The sequence below is a fragment of the Oryzias latipes genome, chromosome 18 (assembly GCF_053564925.1).
Source record: "Oryzias latipes strain Hd-rR chromosome 18, Olatipes_Hd-rR_3.1".
NCBI lineage: Eukaryota > Metazoa > Chordata > Actinopteri > Beloniformes > Adrianichthyidae > Oryzias > Oryzias latipes.
In genome coordinates, this window is record NC_136254.1 from 19808277 (window position 1) to 19826121 (window position 17845).

General features: G+C 39.3%; 1 protein-coding gene across 1 annotated transcript in view; it reads right to left on the minus strand.

Annotated features, from left to right (window-relative positions):
- arap2 (ArfGAP with RhoGAP domain, ankyrin repeat and PH domain 2) overlaps positions 1–17845 on the minus strand; it is a 181467-nt gene that overhangs the window by 21685 nt on the left and 141937 nt on the right. The window contains exons 19-26 of the mRNA XM_023966122.2: positions 12302–12365; positions 11648–11811; positions 10990–11202; positions 9761–9866; positions 6170–6317; positions 4425–4502; positions 940–1014; positions 349–466 (exon numbers count right to left, since the gene is read on the minus strand). Of these exons, the coding sequence (XP_023821890.1) occupies positions 349–466; positions 940–1014; positions 4425–4502; positions 6170–6317; positions 9761–9866; positions 10990–11202; positions 11648–11811; positions 12302–12365 (966 nt within the window). The remainder of the gene's footprint in view (positions 1–348; positions 467–939; positions 1015–4424; positions 4503–6169; positions 6318–9760; positions 9867–10989; positions 11203–11647; positions 11812–12301; positions 12366–17845) is intronic.

Consider the following 17845-nt stretch of genomic DNA (forward strand, 5'->3'; position numbering starts at 1 on the left):
AGGCACGTGTGCAAAAGCGCCATTCTCATTGGTCGTGTAGTTTTCGATGCGGCGCGTCAAACCAAAAAAACGAACCCTAGGCGTTTTTTAAAAAGTGACGCTTTGACTGGTGGCGTTTTTCCGCGTCGGTGTGCACACTCACATTGGTGCCCTTTGTTTAGTCACGAGGCGTTAAACGTCGGCGAATATCGCGGGCGAAATTCGTCCCGGTGTGTACGGGCCTTTAGACATTTAGCTGTTGCTCTTCCTCTGGAATAAAGGAAGAGGTCAACAAAAGGACAGGGGCTAAGGATGGGAGTGAACATTCAGAATAAACCCCCGAGGACACAGAGATGGGTAAAAACCTACCTAGCTCTCCGTTCTCTATTACTTCAAAAGCTGTCCAACACCCGTCAGCTTCAAAAGTGGCACCCTTCATTCTCAACGCCGTTTCTGCTAGCTCCAAGGGCCGCATACTGGGAGAAACCTAGACACAACAAGTAAAATATAAAAGAAAGCATGACCCCAAGTCAGCATATCCAGTCTACAAAACCGATTGGTGCTTTTTTTAAGTTTTATCATGCACATGACTGAGCAAAAGCTAACGTGCTGCCTTCCAAGACAAAGAAAATGTGAAGATTAAGGTCAGACTGCTGCTGAGCGCTCCTCTTTTACCCCTAATCCCTCTTGGATTGCTGCCGTCCTATGAAAAGAGTTTGTGACCTCCAGCAGCCTGCAACCCTTGAAAAACACAATTACCCGCTCAATTTAAACAGATTTTTTGATTAGGATGCTTTTGTTTCATTCCAGTCTTTGCAATCCCATCAGGTTAAACCTCAGATGCCTCAGCCTTATTCTATCAGCCGCTCCTTCTCCCCCCGCCCTCCTTCCTTCCTTCCCAAAACCTCATCTTTTCGCCCAGCCACCAGAACGTGCGGAAAGCGGATACTTCATCCTCACCTTTATCAGTAAGCATTGCTCTGGCTCCTTCTTCTCCAGGTACACCTCAAAGATCAAATCCCCCGCTGGGCAAAACTGTAAACGGACAAACAAAACAAAAACAAAAAGACAATTTATTGAATTGAAGCACGTAAGGAATCAAGTTTATCACTCTTACCAAACCTAAATTATTTTTTTATGAAATCAGCAAGAAAAAGTTGTCACATTTGAGGTAGTGGGAATAGAAATACAATCAGACTGTTATTGTGATAAAAACATGGGAGCAGCTGCCAGAGAATTCAAGATGAATGAATCACAAGCGGAGGAAGCTAAAAAAACGAACTCCGACAAGTCACGAAGACGCAGTTGAGTTTCCGCAGAAAAAGGCAACTTGAGCGAAAGATTAACGATCAGCCGTCACCATTTGACTAAGGGCAGCAACGCTTACAGAGGAAGCTTTTGCTTTCGTTTTATAAAACGCCTTCATCTTCCCATCCGGGCGAGGATTACGGTGGTGCAGCGACTTCTGGCTGATCACAATGAAAAGCTGTCCATCTTCCGCTCAAACTGCAGTAAAAAGATCGCCGACAAACACCTCCAGCCCAGCTACATCAGCAACATGGACGAGGCGCCGCTGACTTTTGACATCCCGGAGAGTCACAATGTCGAGAAGAACGGGACCAGCACGGTAGCAATACGCACAACGGGGCCCGGCTTTCATTGCTGTGGCAAGCAGCGCAGGTTGAATTACGCCACAGTTTGTGAATGGATTGTAAAAGCTTGGGCTAACGTGTCTGCTTGCACTCCTTCCGAAGTGCCAAAAAGCAAGCATCATCATTGATGAGGAGCCACACGGCAACAAGACGAACTCTGAGAACGACGAAAGGAAAGCTGGCGTGTTTGACAGAAATGTAGTCCAGCTGTTCAGTTCAGATACAGAAGATGAGGACTTTGATGGATTCCTGGATGCTGATTAAGGACTGAAAAAATGAAAAATTAATCACTACGAACTCAGTTTTGCTCCCACTGCCTTTTTTAAAACACACACTAGCATGCGTGTTTTACCGGTGTGTGTTAAAAGGGCCTGTGACTTAAAACCCGGTGCACCTTTTGTGTGTGTAACATGTTATTGTGTGGGCTAACCATTTTGCTTATTTTTATACTTTATTAAAGAGGGCAGAAATTGAAAAAAGGTTCAAGCTTGACTTTAAAGCTGTAGTAAAACAATAATATCATTGGAGCACCATCTACAAAAAATAGGAAATTTTGTCTTGGGGTATATTGTTCTTTTTTTTACTTTTGAGTAAAACAAACTAGATTTTTTGGAATGTAACACTATTGTAAAATTAAAAAAATGCTATTTTCTCCCTGAAAAAAATTGTAATAATTGGAAAGTAGATAAAAGCCTAAAATTAGTGTTCAGTTTGTGTCTGAGGAGCAAAAATTCCTGTAAAAGAAAAATTAATTTTTTTCCTTCAGCCACCTAGAAATCCTAGCTACATTTCATTTGTCTCCTCTAAGGGCAGGTGAACTGAGGTCCATTATCAGCTTGAAGTGTCATAATAAGAGAGATGCGGGCCCCACATAACACTTGTGGCCTTAAAACACACAAAAATGACAGTCATCTTCACCAATAGAGCAAAAAGCTATAATTCTGGGAAATTTCACACTCACACACAGCGCCATCTCTTTTGGACAGGACGTTTTTTTTTTTTTTTCTCTTTTCCTTTTTTCTTTTTCTTTCAAAAAGTGGGGTGAAAACAACCAAACATTACATTTGCTTCATGGCGGTGTTTTTTATTAAAAAAGAAGATGAGGGCACCTTTGATTGCCATGACAACAGTTGCAGCAAATTGAAGGCAAGAAAGTAAAAGTGAAACAATCCGGTCTTCTTTCAGCAGTGGGCTTGGATTAGATAAGAGTTTTTAACATGTTGTGCTATTTAGTTAACTTTAGCTATTAAAACCTCAAAATGCCATTTGCAACTTGAAAAAGATTGCTCTAAAAAAGCCCCAAAACAGCGTTTGAGGTTGTAAAAAGGACCGACACCTTCAAGCTTTTGGTTCTTAGCTAAAATGATGAATTGAGTTTCTTTTTATCAAAAATATTCACTCGTTTTTAAAAACACAGTATATCCATGCATTTCTTCATTAATGAGCTAAGTGACATCCCTTAAACAAATCTGCATGGTTACCTCTGATGTGGGCCTGTAAACAGCTTTTACTCCTCTGGGAAGATTTTATTCCAGAAGTTTAGGAGTTTGTTGATGGGAGTGTTTGACCTAGAAGGCCCTTGTTCAGATGTTGTCTGTGATCTGTCCGTGTGGAGTTTGCATGTTCTCCCTGTACATGTGTGGGTTTTAACTGGCTTCCTCTCAGATTCCAAAGACATGCTTCATAGGCATCTCTAAATTTTCCCTACAGACTGGTAATCTGTTCAGATACCCTGTCTTTGCCCAAACGGAGTTGCGTTGGCTCCAGCAGCCTGGTGACCCCAATGGGGATTCAGCAGGTACTAAACTTGGATGGATGACTCCTTTCCCTACACATTTCAGAGTTCAGAAAGCAATGTTGGAACATAAGGGCTGGCTCACAGTCTTCACTTTGAATCCTTCCAAAGGTCTTTTGTCAGGTTTAGTTCAGGACTCTGTCCAGGACAGTCAGGTTTTCTACATCCACATGTTTCCGTAAGGTTTTTTGAAGGCTGGATTTGCCCAACATGTCCTGATATGTTACAACAATGAGTTGAATTGACTGGAACTAAGAGACTATCCCCTAAAAAGTATTACCCCAAACCATAAAACTCCCACCACCAACCACTTAATCCAGACTCATCCATCAGATTCTTATATAAAGAAGTGTGGTTCCTCACTCCAGAAAATGCATCTGTACATCGCTCTACATTGGGGATGTTCTTCACATCACTACACCTAAAGCCTTGCATTGTTCTTTGTGATGCATTACGTACTTAATCCTGAAAACCCAAACTTTGAAATTCTGAGTTGATCTGAAGGCCACAAAAGTCTGTAGTGATAGACAGCAGTGACCTCTGATCTCTGCATAGCTTCAAGTCCCCTGAGACAGCTTCACCAATTTGAGTGAACTACCACTTTGTGCCCGAGTTGCTTTTAAGCCCCGCCATTTTCACTTTGTTATCAAATATTAGAAAAATGTCATGACTGGACTTGTTGCACGTCATAGAACCATGCAGGAATTCACAGAGCTCGTGAGAGTGATACAGTCCTTCACAGCTGTTTGTAGAAGAAAACAGCAAACCTAAGTGATGCTTTCATACACCGCAATCTAGAAAAAGGGTAAAACGTGTTTGTAACAACTAACCACCTGCTCCTTCTGTCTTAGTGTTTTACTACGATATTTTGAAGGTAAAAAAAACTGTCAATTTTGAGCTCTAACGTTTGCACGAACTTCTCATTGAGTCCTAACAGATAGAGGAAAACAAATGCAGGCACAAATACTCAGGACAAATACTTCTTACGACAAACTTACTGAAGTGTCTTTCTTGTCGTTCCAGCGTGTGATAAAGCTATTCTCTCTTTCCATCTGTTGCACTTGGTCTTCGTTGACCTGTTGGAAAAAGTCACAGAAAAACAAACATCAGCCACAAAAACAGTTCCAATCACACACAAAACATCTGTAAGACAAACGTCAAACCGGATGAGAAATGTGGAGCTGTGTTATCATATTTTCTACACTTAAAAACGCTCAACAGAAAAGCAAAAAAAAAAAAAAAAAGTAGGGCATTAAAGCAAAACTAATTTCTGAAAGTTTTATTTGAAAACATGATCATTTTCAGAGAATGGTTGCCTTTGTCAGAGTTAGACGAATGGGAGAGAAGATTGCGGGGGGGACTCACAAACTCGTCGTGTGTGTTTAAGCCTGATAATGGGCCCCGTCAAAGACATCCAGCACAGAACTGGAGCTTTAATTAGCGAGACGTCTCACCCGTTTTCTATAACACGGAGCAAATTCATTGCAGTTGGGGTTTCATGATTGGAGAGAGCTTAATGACTATTTGTCATGCGAACGACGGCGTCCCGAACCGATTTGGAGCAAATGCGCCTCCTTTAAAATCTGAACGAGAGGGATCCAGGCGATCCGTGGAGAATTGGCGTTCGCTCGGTGCTGCATATTCTACGAGCCAGGCAGCTCTCCGAGGGTTACACCGACCCCTCAACACTACCGCTCAACCTCGCATCAGCAAAGTCATGGCACTCCCCTCCCCAGATGGCTGAAGTAGGAGACTGTAAATAAAGTTGTGTCTGCAGATACACGTACCAGTTGTAGCAGGAAAGTCTATTTATCTCTGTCAGTGACTTGGAGAGAGCGACTTTACTTACATAAGGCTGCAGAAGTTAAAAAATGGTTTTCTGTTATGAGATGACTGGAACTAATAACACAGATGAGAACTGAGTCTGTTTAATGTGCTAATAAGCAGTGTGTTACAGGGCACTGCAGCAGAGTACAGAATCCATTTGCTTTTATATCAATACACATTATCAAGAAGGTGGCTACTTGCAATCATGTCATTGATTTCTTTTTATTTATTTATTTGTTCGTCACCCTTTACTGGCTGTATCTCAGGGGGGAGAACCTGTTGTCCACTAATTAGAGGGCTGATGGTTTGATCCCTGGCCCTCCCCGAGTCCCCAGGCCCTGATGATGTGCTCAGCAATGAGTTGATTGGGAGGTAAACTCATTAGCTCTTTCCCAAACCTTAACATCATAAGATGTGTTTGCTTTTAGCACACTGATTCTAAACCAAATAAAAAGGTGAAAACTTTGTGTTAACTTTAACCTTGAGTTAAAGACCCACTCCCATGGAAATGGTGTTTTGGGTCCACCAGCAGTAAAAAATATGCAGGTACGTCTTAATTTTCCATGCCTGAGCTGCTATCCGACTGTTTGCCATGTTTGTTGCTCCAGTAAAGTTAGATTCAAAGTGTAAGTAGCTGTAAGCTAGCAGGTGGGAATGTGTAAACAGAGAGCTCTCAGCAATGGGAAGGCAAAGTGGGGTGGGGTTGCTCTGCGGCAAGGGTTCGACAGCTTAGAAAGCATCAAAAAGTATCTCTTTAAAAATGAAAGTTATCAGCTGGCAGGTTTTGAATTTAAACAGGTTTTGAAGTTTATAAAAAAAGACACTGATCCCACAAAGGTTACCTCATGTATTGATGGTTCGTACCACTAAACGTGTCGACTAGTATAAAATGAAATACCGCAACGATTCGGCTCACCCTGAAGAGTGTAACGTAGTTCCTGATGAGGTCTTGCACTACGCTTATTTCCTGTGTGGTTTGTCCCTGAGTCTGGAAGAAGCAGCAGGAGAAGACAGCGGCCAGTTTTTCACTGGGCATGTGATTGAGGTGTGAGCACTGATGAATCCTGAAAGACAAGAGATCAACATTGCTTAGAAAGCTGGACACAGATCACGTTTTTACCCAGAAGCTCTCTTGATTTCTCACAGTGGCACAGAGCTGCAAAAGTTGTTTTAGGCCTCAAGCCAAACTCTGCAGTGGGACAATTAAGTCCTCTTGAAAGTGTATCGCTCATGTTTCAAATATCCAGTGCAGAACTCAGAAGCGCTGCAGACTGGAATAGGCATCAGTGAATGAGACATGAGGACAGCAGAGAGTTTGTGTCTTAATCTAATTAAAGATGTGAGAAGAAATGGAATTTCTGACTTCTAAACTGTGTTCTTATAAATATTTATAGAAAAGAAGATTTTATAAGCATATTGGGGGAAAGTGACACAAAGCTGTGAGTTTGGCCTAGCAGACCCCACCCCCAAAATCGATTATGGTCGAATTCCCTCACTACTCCCTGCACTATATTTAGTGCAGGGCTATAAGTGCCTGGATTTGAATGCAGTTCAAACAATGTTTTCCTTTTAAAATGTCAAGTATGATTTCACCTATTTGATGAAATAAAATCCAAATAAATATGAACATTTTACTAAGAAGATTTCTGTTCTGATGTGTCCCTCGTGAAACGCGTTTCCGTCATTTTTCAAATGACAAATCATTTAACTCCAATGCATAAGGTCTATATTTGTCAATCCAGTGAGCATTTATTCACACTAGATTTAATATGTCTGTAAATGCTTCTTGTTTATTTTTTGGGATCAAAAGATTCCTTAATAAACTGTTTATACGACATTAACAAGCACTAGTAATGTTTTAGTAAATTGCTTATAAGTACATTAATAAGCATTTGTAAATGTCTTACAACTGACCTAAAAGTTTAAATAAGCTGTTTATAGATACATTAAAATATTCCTAAATATACTACGTAGAAGACATTAACAAGCATGAGTAATGTGGTATTAAGCTGCCTTTAAAGACATTTATTAACATTTGCTAATCCTATTCACAAGTTATTTATAAATGGCTTGTATAGGATTAATAAATATATTAAATGTGTTCTTATTAACAGTTTATTGAGTGTTTTGCAGCCCCCAAATCTAAAGCGTGACCAAATAGGGGGTGATCTTTAAAAGCCAATTAAAAATTGTTTACAGAATTTACCCAGCTAAAATGTTTATTCAAAATAGATTTAGATTTAACATTGATACACTGACATTGATCCTACACTGTAATTCCTATGAAACAGTCATCCATCTCTTCTGGTATTGTCCCAAAGTTCAAGTGTTTTGGCAGAAGATGTGTGATTTCATTAGTGATAAAATTGTTTCTTGTTTTGTTTTATTCTGGAAAGATGTCTTGCATCAAAGATGTCTAATATAAAAAAATATACAAAAGGACTCTGGTTTACTTTTAAATCTCTTGATCATTTTGGCCAAATTTCATATTCATAAATGTAAATTCTCTGTTCGAAAACCTTGTTTCATTGTATTAAATCTGTATATTAATAGTATTAGTAATTATGAGAAGCAAAAAGCAATCAAAACCTTGTCTGTATGTGATAGACTCAACATTTCCTTGCAGAGTTTAACCCCCTGGCTTATTTCTATTTTTATTCTTGTTTTTTATACATATGTATATTTGATAATTGCAATTATGTTCTTATTGCATACCTGAAAGTGAATCCTAGTAAAATGGCATAATGTGCAATAACGTTTATAAAAAAATTATAAATTGCTTGTATGGGATTAATAAATATATTACCAGTTCCCATGTCAAGCTGGACTTACATTTTTTTTAAGTCCATCTGATATGACTCAACCTCCAGACTACACCACCTGGATGAACGAGAACCTTCAGTGACAGTTTGAGTGTTCTGCAGCTTCCTAAACTGTGGACTGTTTTGCCACAAAGAACCACAAAGTACAGAATTTGAACAACGACCTTTATAACACTAACCAAAGCCACAAACATGTAACAACTCTTCAACACTTCACAATAATGTGAAAGAACAGACACACCTGCTGTCCTTTACGGATTGAGCCTTATAAAAATTCAAACTAAACAAATTTTAATAAACTTCAAAATGTTTGCACTCAGAATCTACCCTTTCCAAGGGGCAGTAACAAGCAATTTATAAATGGGTTTTAAAGATCACCCCATATTTGGTCACGCTTTAAATTGGGGGGGGGGGGGGGGGGGGGGGCTGCAAAACACTCAATAAACAGTTAATAAGAAAACTGTTAATATGTTTATTAATCTTATACAAGCAATTTATAAATAGCTTGTGAATAGGATTAACAAATGTTAATAAATGTCTTTATAAGCAGCTTAATGCCTCATTACTCATGCTTGTTAATGTCTTCTAAGTAGTTTATTAAGGAATATTTTAATGTATTTATAAACAGCTTATTTAAACTTGTAAGTCAGTTGTAAGACATTTACAAATGCTAATTAATGCACTTATATGCAGCTTATTAAAACATTACTAGTGCTTGTTAATGTCGTATAAATAGTTTGTTAAGGACTCCTTTAATAAAGCGTTACCGATTCCTCTTGAGGAAATTCCAGAAAATCTTATGAACCTTGTATAAAAAAAGCATTTTAAGCAGAAAAAAGAAAAGTGTGTGTAATTGCAAATCACAAAGAAAATATATAATCTAGTTCTTTATTATAAATCTAATAGGCCAAATATAAGAAGAAGTAAAATCATAAAATAAATAGTAGTGATTTTGTAAGGACATTTCATTACACTTAAAGACAAAGAAAAAGGAATTGACATTTGAAATACATAAAGACAGGAAGTGAATCAGTGTTATGGATGTTGAGGAGCAGAGCGACAGAAAGCGCTGCTCCCTATATGTTGCTGAGGCGTACAGACGGGGAAAACAAGTCGATACAGGACGAGGATCTAAAAAGCTTGGAAGTGGCAACAGGCTAATTAGCAAGTAAGAAATAATAACCCGTAGTCTGGTGCTCAACACTTTTTTCACCTTTAATCAACACGTGTGGAGCCAAGTTACCAGCTTTATAACCAAACTAGATAAAATGTGTTGACATTTTAGGAAATTATAGATAAAGAACCTGAAGTGGAGCCATCTGCGGCAAACGTTACTTTATTGTCTATTAAGTGTTGTAGCAAATCACATTAAACCCAAATGAAAACCTTTTCCCAGAAGTCTTTGTTCTGCAATGTTGAGAAAATAAGCAATTACACCAATCAAAGCCGAATACAGAGAACCTACAATACCCTGCAGGTTGTGTTAGAGAAGCCTCTTTCGTACTTCTCCTTGTCTTACACATCTCCTCATACTGTAAAGTAGCTGCGGCCAAAAGCATTAAACAATGTAAAAATCTGACCGAATAAAACTCTACCTTCAGACTTTAGTTTCCTTGAATATTTTCTTGAACTAAAATAGCTCAATCTGTACAGACTCCACGTATTATCAAGGGGTGGGAGGTTACCTGTAGAGATGCTGCAGCAAAGCATCAAGGGTCATTTTGTTGATCTTTGGCAAACTCTCGATAAAAGTGGAATACTTCTTCACTCTGAGACTTTCATCTCTCTCATCTGATAAAACAAAAAACATATTAAACATTTTAAAAATATGTCATCTGTTATATATGCTTATATATGGCATTACCATTCAGTTAAGATAATCTGACTCAGTCAAAATAATCTGACTTTATGGAATAATCCAAACTGAATGGTGCTAAATATCAAAGTTCTATCAAACATTTCTTAGCTTTATGTTTAGTGTTCTGAGAAAACTTTAGTTATGAATAAACGGAAAACAATTCAATTTTCACGGTTAAGTTTGATCGACATAGATTTTATGTCAGATCTTTAGCAATTCCACAAGATCTAACACAAGCTAATCGGGTTAAAAACAAAAGCATGCTGGCTCACTCTCTAACTGGCCACTGGAAGCAAACTTAAAGCCTTAGTCAGAAATGCCCTTATGCAGGCTGTCTGTGGGCAAAAAGTGAGCAAACCTGTACAGGGCACGCAGATAACCCGCACGAACTATCAAGGTCGTAGACCTCTCAGTGAGCCCGTAGTGCGAGAATGTTTGTGCACATCTTTTTCTACAGGGATGCTGCAGGTTGTAGCAAACACAACGCGCAAGGGTAGGTAAGGGTAAAAGTAGCTGAGATACAGGCAAGTCCTGTAGATGCAAGGAGTGGGCTCTTTACGTGCTGCCTCACAGAAATTAGGAAATTGGACCATAGTTTGTGTGTCCTACAGGCATTTGCTTATCACCTGCACAACCCGACAACCTGTGCGTGCAGCTTTTTTTGCAGTCAGTAAGGAGCCAGTATGCGCATCTTACTAACGACTGTAGTGAGTGTGGCATAACAGCCCCGTAAAAAAGTATTGCCCAAATACTCCATGATGCACTTACCACACGCACTACAATTGTATGTTCCATTTTCATGACCTCCCTTAAGGGAACTGAAAGACACACCTGGGCTTCCCTTAAGATGCCGCCGATCCTCTTTACCACCCACCACATGCCGCACAACCCAAACACCCACAGCCCCTGTATGGGTCAACCCTCCGTATGGGTGCATGTGACCAAGGCTTAAGTGATGACACCAACTACATGATTTGAATTTAGGGTTTTCGGCATGATAGCCTAATGTGAGTACAACCTTGATCTGCCTTCTCCATACTGTCACAGTAGACGTACCCAGAGCAGACACCCAGTATGGGTACAGTTCTTTGATCAGGAGTGCATCCTCTAAATGGTTTAAGAAGCTCTTCAAGGTGTCGGTCACATCCTCAAGCTTGTGCTCCTTCTCCCTGAGCTTCACACTCCGAGCGTCTCTGTTGAACTCCTCAAGGAGGAGCCCCACCCGTGTGGGGTCTCCGAGCTTCTCGTAGACCCCCTCCTGGCAGAAACCTGAGCCCAAGGTCAAAGGGAGGTGATTATGCATAAGTCTGGAAGAATCCTTTGCTCTCTAATAATTCAGCATTAAAAAAAGCTTTAGGAACTCAAACCAATAAGTATGCACATTCATATTTAATTTACAGGTAGGTAGAATGAGACAGACTTCCATATATTATGCATTATTCAAGACAAAACTCACTGCAACACTGACTTTAGATTTAAATATCTTGGGGGCAATCTAACGAAAGGCTCAGTGAGAAGTCGGACAGCACTTTCAGCATTTCTCGAAAATATGCTAAAAAGTGATCCCGGTTCATGTCATAGCAGTGTGCTGTAATGCAGAAAGTTAGTCTGCTGCATGACTCAGCTCTTTCAGGAGCAACCTGAGTTCTACCAATGCATATTTTACCTTTTTTTTTTAACCTTTTACTTCTACAGCACATATAATTTAACTTACCATACTGTGTGACGAAAGCAATGCAGCTCTCCAATATAATTGGAATACCATTTTTTGTCAGCTGTTGTTCACTGAGAGCTTTACTGCCAGTGCCTGCAGCCAAGATGATGGCAGAGTGCCACAGAGAAAAGTCCAGGTTGTTGAAGCCGTGAATGTAAACCGTTCTACAAAAAAAGAAAATGAAGAAAAACAAAATCAGCATCTCCTTTGACAGCATTTGGGTGTATGTAGAGACGCCTAAAGTTCATATATTGGGGAAAGCACGTCTGAGTCATTAAACAACCCAGAAGATTAAAGGAATCCAAAAGCGCTTCTTCAGAGCGCACATCTTTAAACAACTGCCTCTTTCCCAGGAGGTCTGATCAAAAACGCACAAACAAACAGCAATTAGCAGAGTCTTGTTGCATTACTTTAAAAAGGAGCCAAAAAATCTTCAGCTTGTGCGAGGGCTGGAGTCGTACCGCTAAACTCCTCCTCTCCCACTCCGGAAAGCAGTCTAGCAAGGCTTTAATTACTACAGATGGTTACAGTAGGTGAAGTGTGTTAGGACTAACAAGACAAAAGGCAAAGTCAAAGCTAACAGCTCTGCCTAATGCGTGCCCGTGCGGTATCAAAAACATGTCACCAATTAGCGAATCCTTTTCCCAAAGATACCTTCCAGACTCCACCATCAGCAGGACTTGGATCTTGTCCTCGCCCTGAGTGTGTGTGGAGACAGCTGTGGGGGGAAAACAAAAAAACAGTGCAGCAAGTTGTGAAAAAATGCAGGCTTCGAAGCTCAGAGCAGAATGTTCTGTGGTGAAAAAAAGTAATGCAGGGACACTTCAACACCTGCTGGAGCTCCGAATGACGCCACAGTGCTTTCAGATAATTCCTTAAATTGAAAGTTCATGCATTTAATACTTAGATCATTACTTTAGCTTCTAGCCAGATAACTAGTTTATTTATCGACACACCATCTCCCAAAGACTCATTAGCTACGATTAATCAAAACGTTTCTCCTGCATCTGTTTCATATTTCTATGTGATCCAAGATCCTATTAGCAGTTTATCTCAAGACAGGATTTAAAAAATAGTGTCACAAGTAGGTGATCATGACATCTGTGAAGGGGAAAGCAAACACACACACAGAAAGAAATCTGACTACACACAGGTTTTTGCACATTCCACACCCATCACTAATTAACAAGGTTTTTGGAAAGTAGTTTTTCGTGATATTTTTTAGTAAATCAGTCAAAATTATAATTCTCATCCAGCTAAACTGACCGTACATTGCAGCTCATCTTTCCCTAAATGCTGAAGAGGAAAACTCACCAACCTGTTACCACGAGGAGCAATGTTGGGTTAAGTGTCTTGCCTAATGACATTTCGACACATGGGTAAGCAAGGCGGAAACCTAACCTGCCAACGTTGGAACAGAGGTTGACCACTCTACCCCTGCACCATGGCTGCCAAATGTGTAATAACCTGTGTTGGATTTATTTACATAATTCTCTCCAGAATTTCTCAAAATATGTTCTAAAAACTTTATTTGCGCTGAATTAAATCAGACCACAGTTGCTTCTTTTTCTTCTTACTACACTATAAATGATTATAAATTATACTGATTCTTCTATCAAGTACCAGACTTTACACTATAGACTGGAGATTTACACTGCAGTTTGGTGAGCTCACAATGAGCAAGCCAGTCAACGATACACATATGCACAAGTGGAAAGGAAAATATTAACTGGATATCATGTATATTAAAAGATTACAATGTGGGACTTATTTCTTTAAGCCAGAGGTCTTCCTCTTGGGTCTGCTTTCTGTAACTGACTAATCTTCACTAGAAAGAAAAAGCAAGAAGGAGAAAAAAGACAAAGACATTCCACTCGATCAATTGGGATTTTCTTGCCATAATCTGGGAGACAACTGATGCTTTTTTTTGCCAGTGCCTCATTGATGGTAGATTAAACTGTTATTTGGGCACTTTTTATAAAAAGGCCTAGCGGCAAATAACCAAGATTACTTTGTTGGAAATAAACAGCACCACAAAGGAACAGAGACAGGGTTACCAGCATTGTTAATCCGCACAATCGATCTTTTGAAATCAAGTAAGAGTGCAAGATACAGAGGAAATGTGCTTAAGGACTTAAAAGCTCTCCCATAATCTCTTCAGGGGCTTCAAACAGCTGCTTGGATCATGGCAACAATCACACACAACAGAGAAAGTACTTTACATAAAAAGAGCGGGCTCGGCTCAAATATCCTAGCAACAACATCAGGAGCTTTCATCACACTTAGGAAATGGCTGTGCTCGAGTAATCTCAAGAAACTGACGGGGGGCCAGGAATATACAGAGATTTCATACAAGGAACCGTTCAATATAAAGAGATTGATTACTACCTGGAAAGTTACCTGCAGCAAAAAATAGAAACATAGCGGATAACATTTTTTTTCTCCTTATGGTACATTTGTTTCTTTTTGGGTGGAAAAAAAATAAATCAAAAACTCACACAATTTTAAAATCAATACATCATGAAAACTATTAATCCGGAACCACACAGATCAACAATCAGCACATGCATGAGTTTAATTAAAATTTTGGCACAAATGTAAAAGGCGACTCCTTTAGTTTCACATGTATTTCTGTGGGTCTTTGCCTGCTAAGCCAGAATGCAATTAGGTTAGACTGAATTCTGTAGTTTCCATTTAAATTTTCTGGAATATTTCAAATACATGGCATTTCATCTCAATCCAAATGTTCAGAGACTCAAGAGGTTTATTTGATAAGGGTTATTGACTACGTTATCAGGTAAACGCAAAGCACACTCTATAGTCGCTTGGACAAACATTGGAATGTTACTTGATCCATCAAATCGTTTTTTATTTAACAAATTGTGTTTCTGTGACAAGAAATTAAATCTTTAAACCTAACTTAGAAATGTTTATGAGAATTGTTTATTTAATTTGTGTTTTTGTTTGTGTTTTTATGAATACATACACTGCAAAGCATACAGTATCTCTTTTTTACTTTCATTAGGGCCAATAGTCACAGCGTGGGGTTTGTTGTCTTGTTTAAGAAACACCTCAGCACTTGGGCAGACATAACTGAAACCAAAGCTGTGACTTTCCAATCAGAGGTCATCCTCTGCACCACAGCCACCATAATGAGTTTACTTAAATTTGTGTCAAAGACTATCCATTTTGTGAGACAAAATGAATTACATCTGTTCAATTATGTATAACAACATATTCAACAACTACCCGACAGAAGGTTGTTTCTGTTTACTCTCACACAACATCTGATTTTTTGCTTTGTTGGAATGTCTTCAGTGTTATGGGTGAGTAATACATTTGTAGAAGTAAAGTAAAGTAAGTTAGCAAGCTACAAGAAACAGGTAAAATTATTCAACTAGGTAACTCTAACCGGTTGATTAAGTACATATGTAACTTTCATTAGGTAAGTAACTATAAAGGTAAGAAAGCCAAAGAAGGTAAGTAAGCCAAAGAAGTTTATTAGACACACTTGTCCATCTGCTTGTTTCTAATTTCAATTTCCCTCCGGGGATCAATAAAGTCCTATCTCATCTCATCTCATCAGCCAATCTCATGGCAGCAACTCAATACATTTAGGCATGTGGACATGGTCAAGACCATCTGCTGCAGTTCAAACCAAGTATCAGAAAGAGGAAGAAAGGTTATTGAAGTGACTTTGAATGTGGCATGATTGTTGGTGCCAGATGAGCTGGTCTGAGTATTTCCGAAACTGCAGGTCTACTGCGATTTTCACCAATAACCATCTCTAGGCTTTATAGAGAATGATCCGAAACAGGGTCTCCTCTGAGTGGCAGTTCTGTGGGGAATATTTTCTTGGTCCACTTTGGGCCCCCTAGTACCAATTGAGGATGGTTCGAATACTACAGCCTAACTGAGTATTGTTGCTGACCATGTTCATCCCTTTATGACCACAGTGTACCCATCTTCTGATAGCTACTTCCAGCAGGATAAAACATCATGTCATAAAGGTGGAATCATAGACTGGTTTCTTGAACATGACAATGAGTTCACTGAACTCAAATTTACTACATAGTCACCAGATCTCAACCCAATAGATCACCTTTGAGATGTGGTGAAATGGGAGATCAGCATCGTGGATGTTCAGCCGATAAATCTGCAGCAACTGTGTGATGCTGTCATGTCAATATGGACCAAACTCTCTGAGGAAAGTTTCCAGTACCTTGTTGGCTCTATGCCACCGAGGAGTGAGGCAGTTCTGAAGGTAAAAGGGGTCAAACTCAGTACTGGCAAGGTGGACCTAATAAAGAGGCCGGTGAGTGTATTTGTATTCAGTATACATAAAAACTACTAGAGCCTTCTTATATAAAATCACATTTTTACAAACCACATACTGGTACTGCTGGTTTAAGAGCATTTTTGCTATTATGGTTATATATATTTTTTTTATATTATGGAAATTGTACTCTATAGATGTTCAATTAAAATAATTTCCATCACTGTGTTTCTTTTTCATATTCAAAGAAGGACATGGACAAGCCCATTTACAGAAAGACCAGGTCTTGGGGATGCAATATTACCGAAAATGACGAAGATCAGAGCTTCAAAACTGGAATCGAAACAGTTCTTCAAAAATAAGTACATTTTTCAACTTTCATCTCACTGTATTTCAGATACGTTTTTTTTTTTTTTATTTTGCTCTTTGCTAACAAAATAGGAAGACAATGGCATAAACTGCAAGCTTTTTTTTTTAATGAGATCCAAAATAAAGTGATAAAAAAGCTATTAGGGATAAATGTGGTTCTCAATGTTGTTTCAACTAAACTTATGTGTCAAGAATGATTATGCACTTTGGTGATGTTGAAAGCCATTTTTAAGTGATTAGGCATGAATTGGGCTTAACTTTTTTCTTGTTTAAATCCGCCCAGCCCTGTCCACATGGAAAAATACCAATAGTGATATATCATTGGGTCCATCTTGTTTGAAAAGCTTTCGTTTTCGCAAAGTTCCAGGTGGAGAGAGCTGATTTGTGCACTGTGACAGCTTAATGATTATCGGGCTCCATGTGTCATTTTCCTCTCATCCTGTTTTGGGTTTTGTTATTTGTGCTTCAGATATTCCTGACGCAAGATGGTACAAAAAGATCAATCTCACTTCCAAGGACACAGCTGAGCCCTGCAGAAAGCATCTGAAACATACTCGCTTTTTAAGGCAGGGGGAAAGAAATAAACACGCAAAAAAGGTTTGCTGCACACTTGCCTTACAATTTGATTAATCTAAATTAGGATTATGCAGGGGGCAACATTAGGAATAAATCAAAAATGAAGTAGAGACAGTGTTTTACATTCAGAGAACCCATTCTGTTTAGTAGCTTGAAGCCAAAAAGCAGAACCATAAGACATCTAACCACAAATAAACCCCTAATGCGGTCTGAAATGAAGCATGCTGGAAACATGTGGTGATTTTAATTGAAAAGTGAATTTATTTAATCCCTCAGTGCGTTGCAGTGGCACCTTTCATGCAGTGGTGTCAGTTCAAAGAAAATAACAGATAATCCCGTGTCACAGACAGTGAATTCTAAAGCAATCCTTTCAGCGATCCACACCCACCATCCCCTGACAAAACAAAGTCCCTTCTGGCACCAGCTGTGACAAATATGGTTTGGGAAGGTCTGGAATAAAAATGAACACCACTGCAGTTCTTTATCCTGCCCCAGGTGAGAAGACGGGGCGGCGCTTTGCGCAATTTGATCCATGTCGGGGTGTAAGTGGATTAAAAAGATCTATCGATCGTCCCCTCCTTCTGTTCACATCAGGCACCGGTGCAATCGATTGAAATGTTCCAAAATTCTTCATCATCAACGTGTGAACTTCAAATCTTTCCTGTCCAACTGCCCACGTCCCCTCGCCAAATATATCCGTTTTCATCGATGTGGACAGAGGGTTACTACGGCAACTTCAGAAAGCAGAAAACGTAGAATTTAAAGCTGTACAAATGTTTTTTGTCATTCAGAGAGCAGCTAAGGGGCATCTGAACCTCGTTTAGATTGATGATCACTTGTCGATGCATTACTTAGCTCACCTCATTTCAGCAAAATATCTTCTCCTCATGATTTGCCTGCCAAGGTAGCAAGAAGCAAATGAGCTCCAACTTAAATGTGCAAAAAAGCTTAATTATCCTCAAATCCAGAACCAGAGC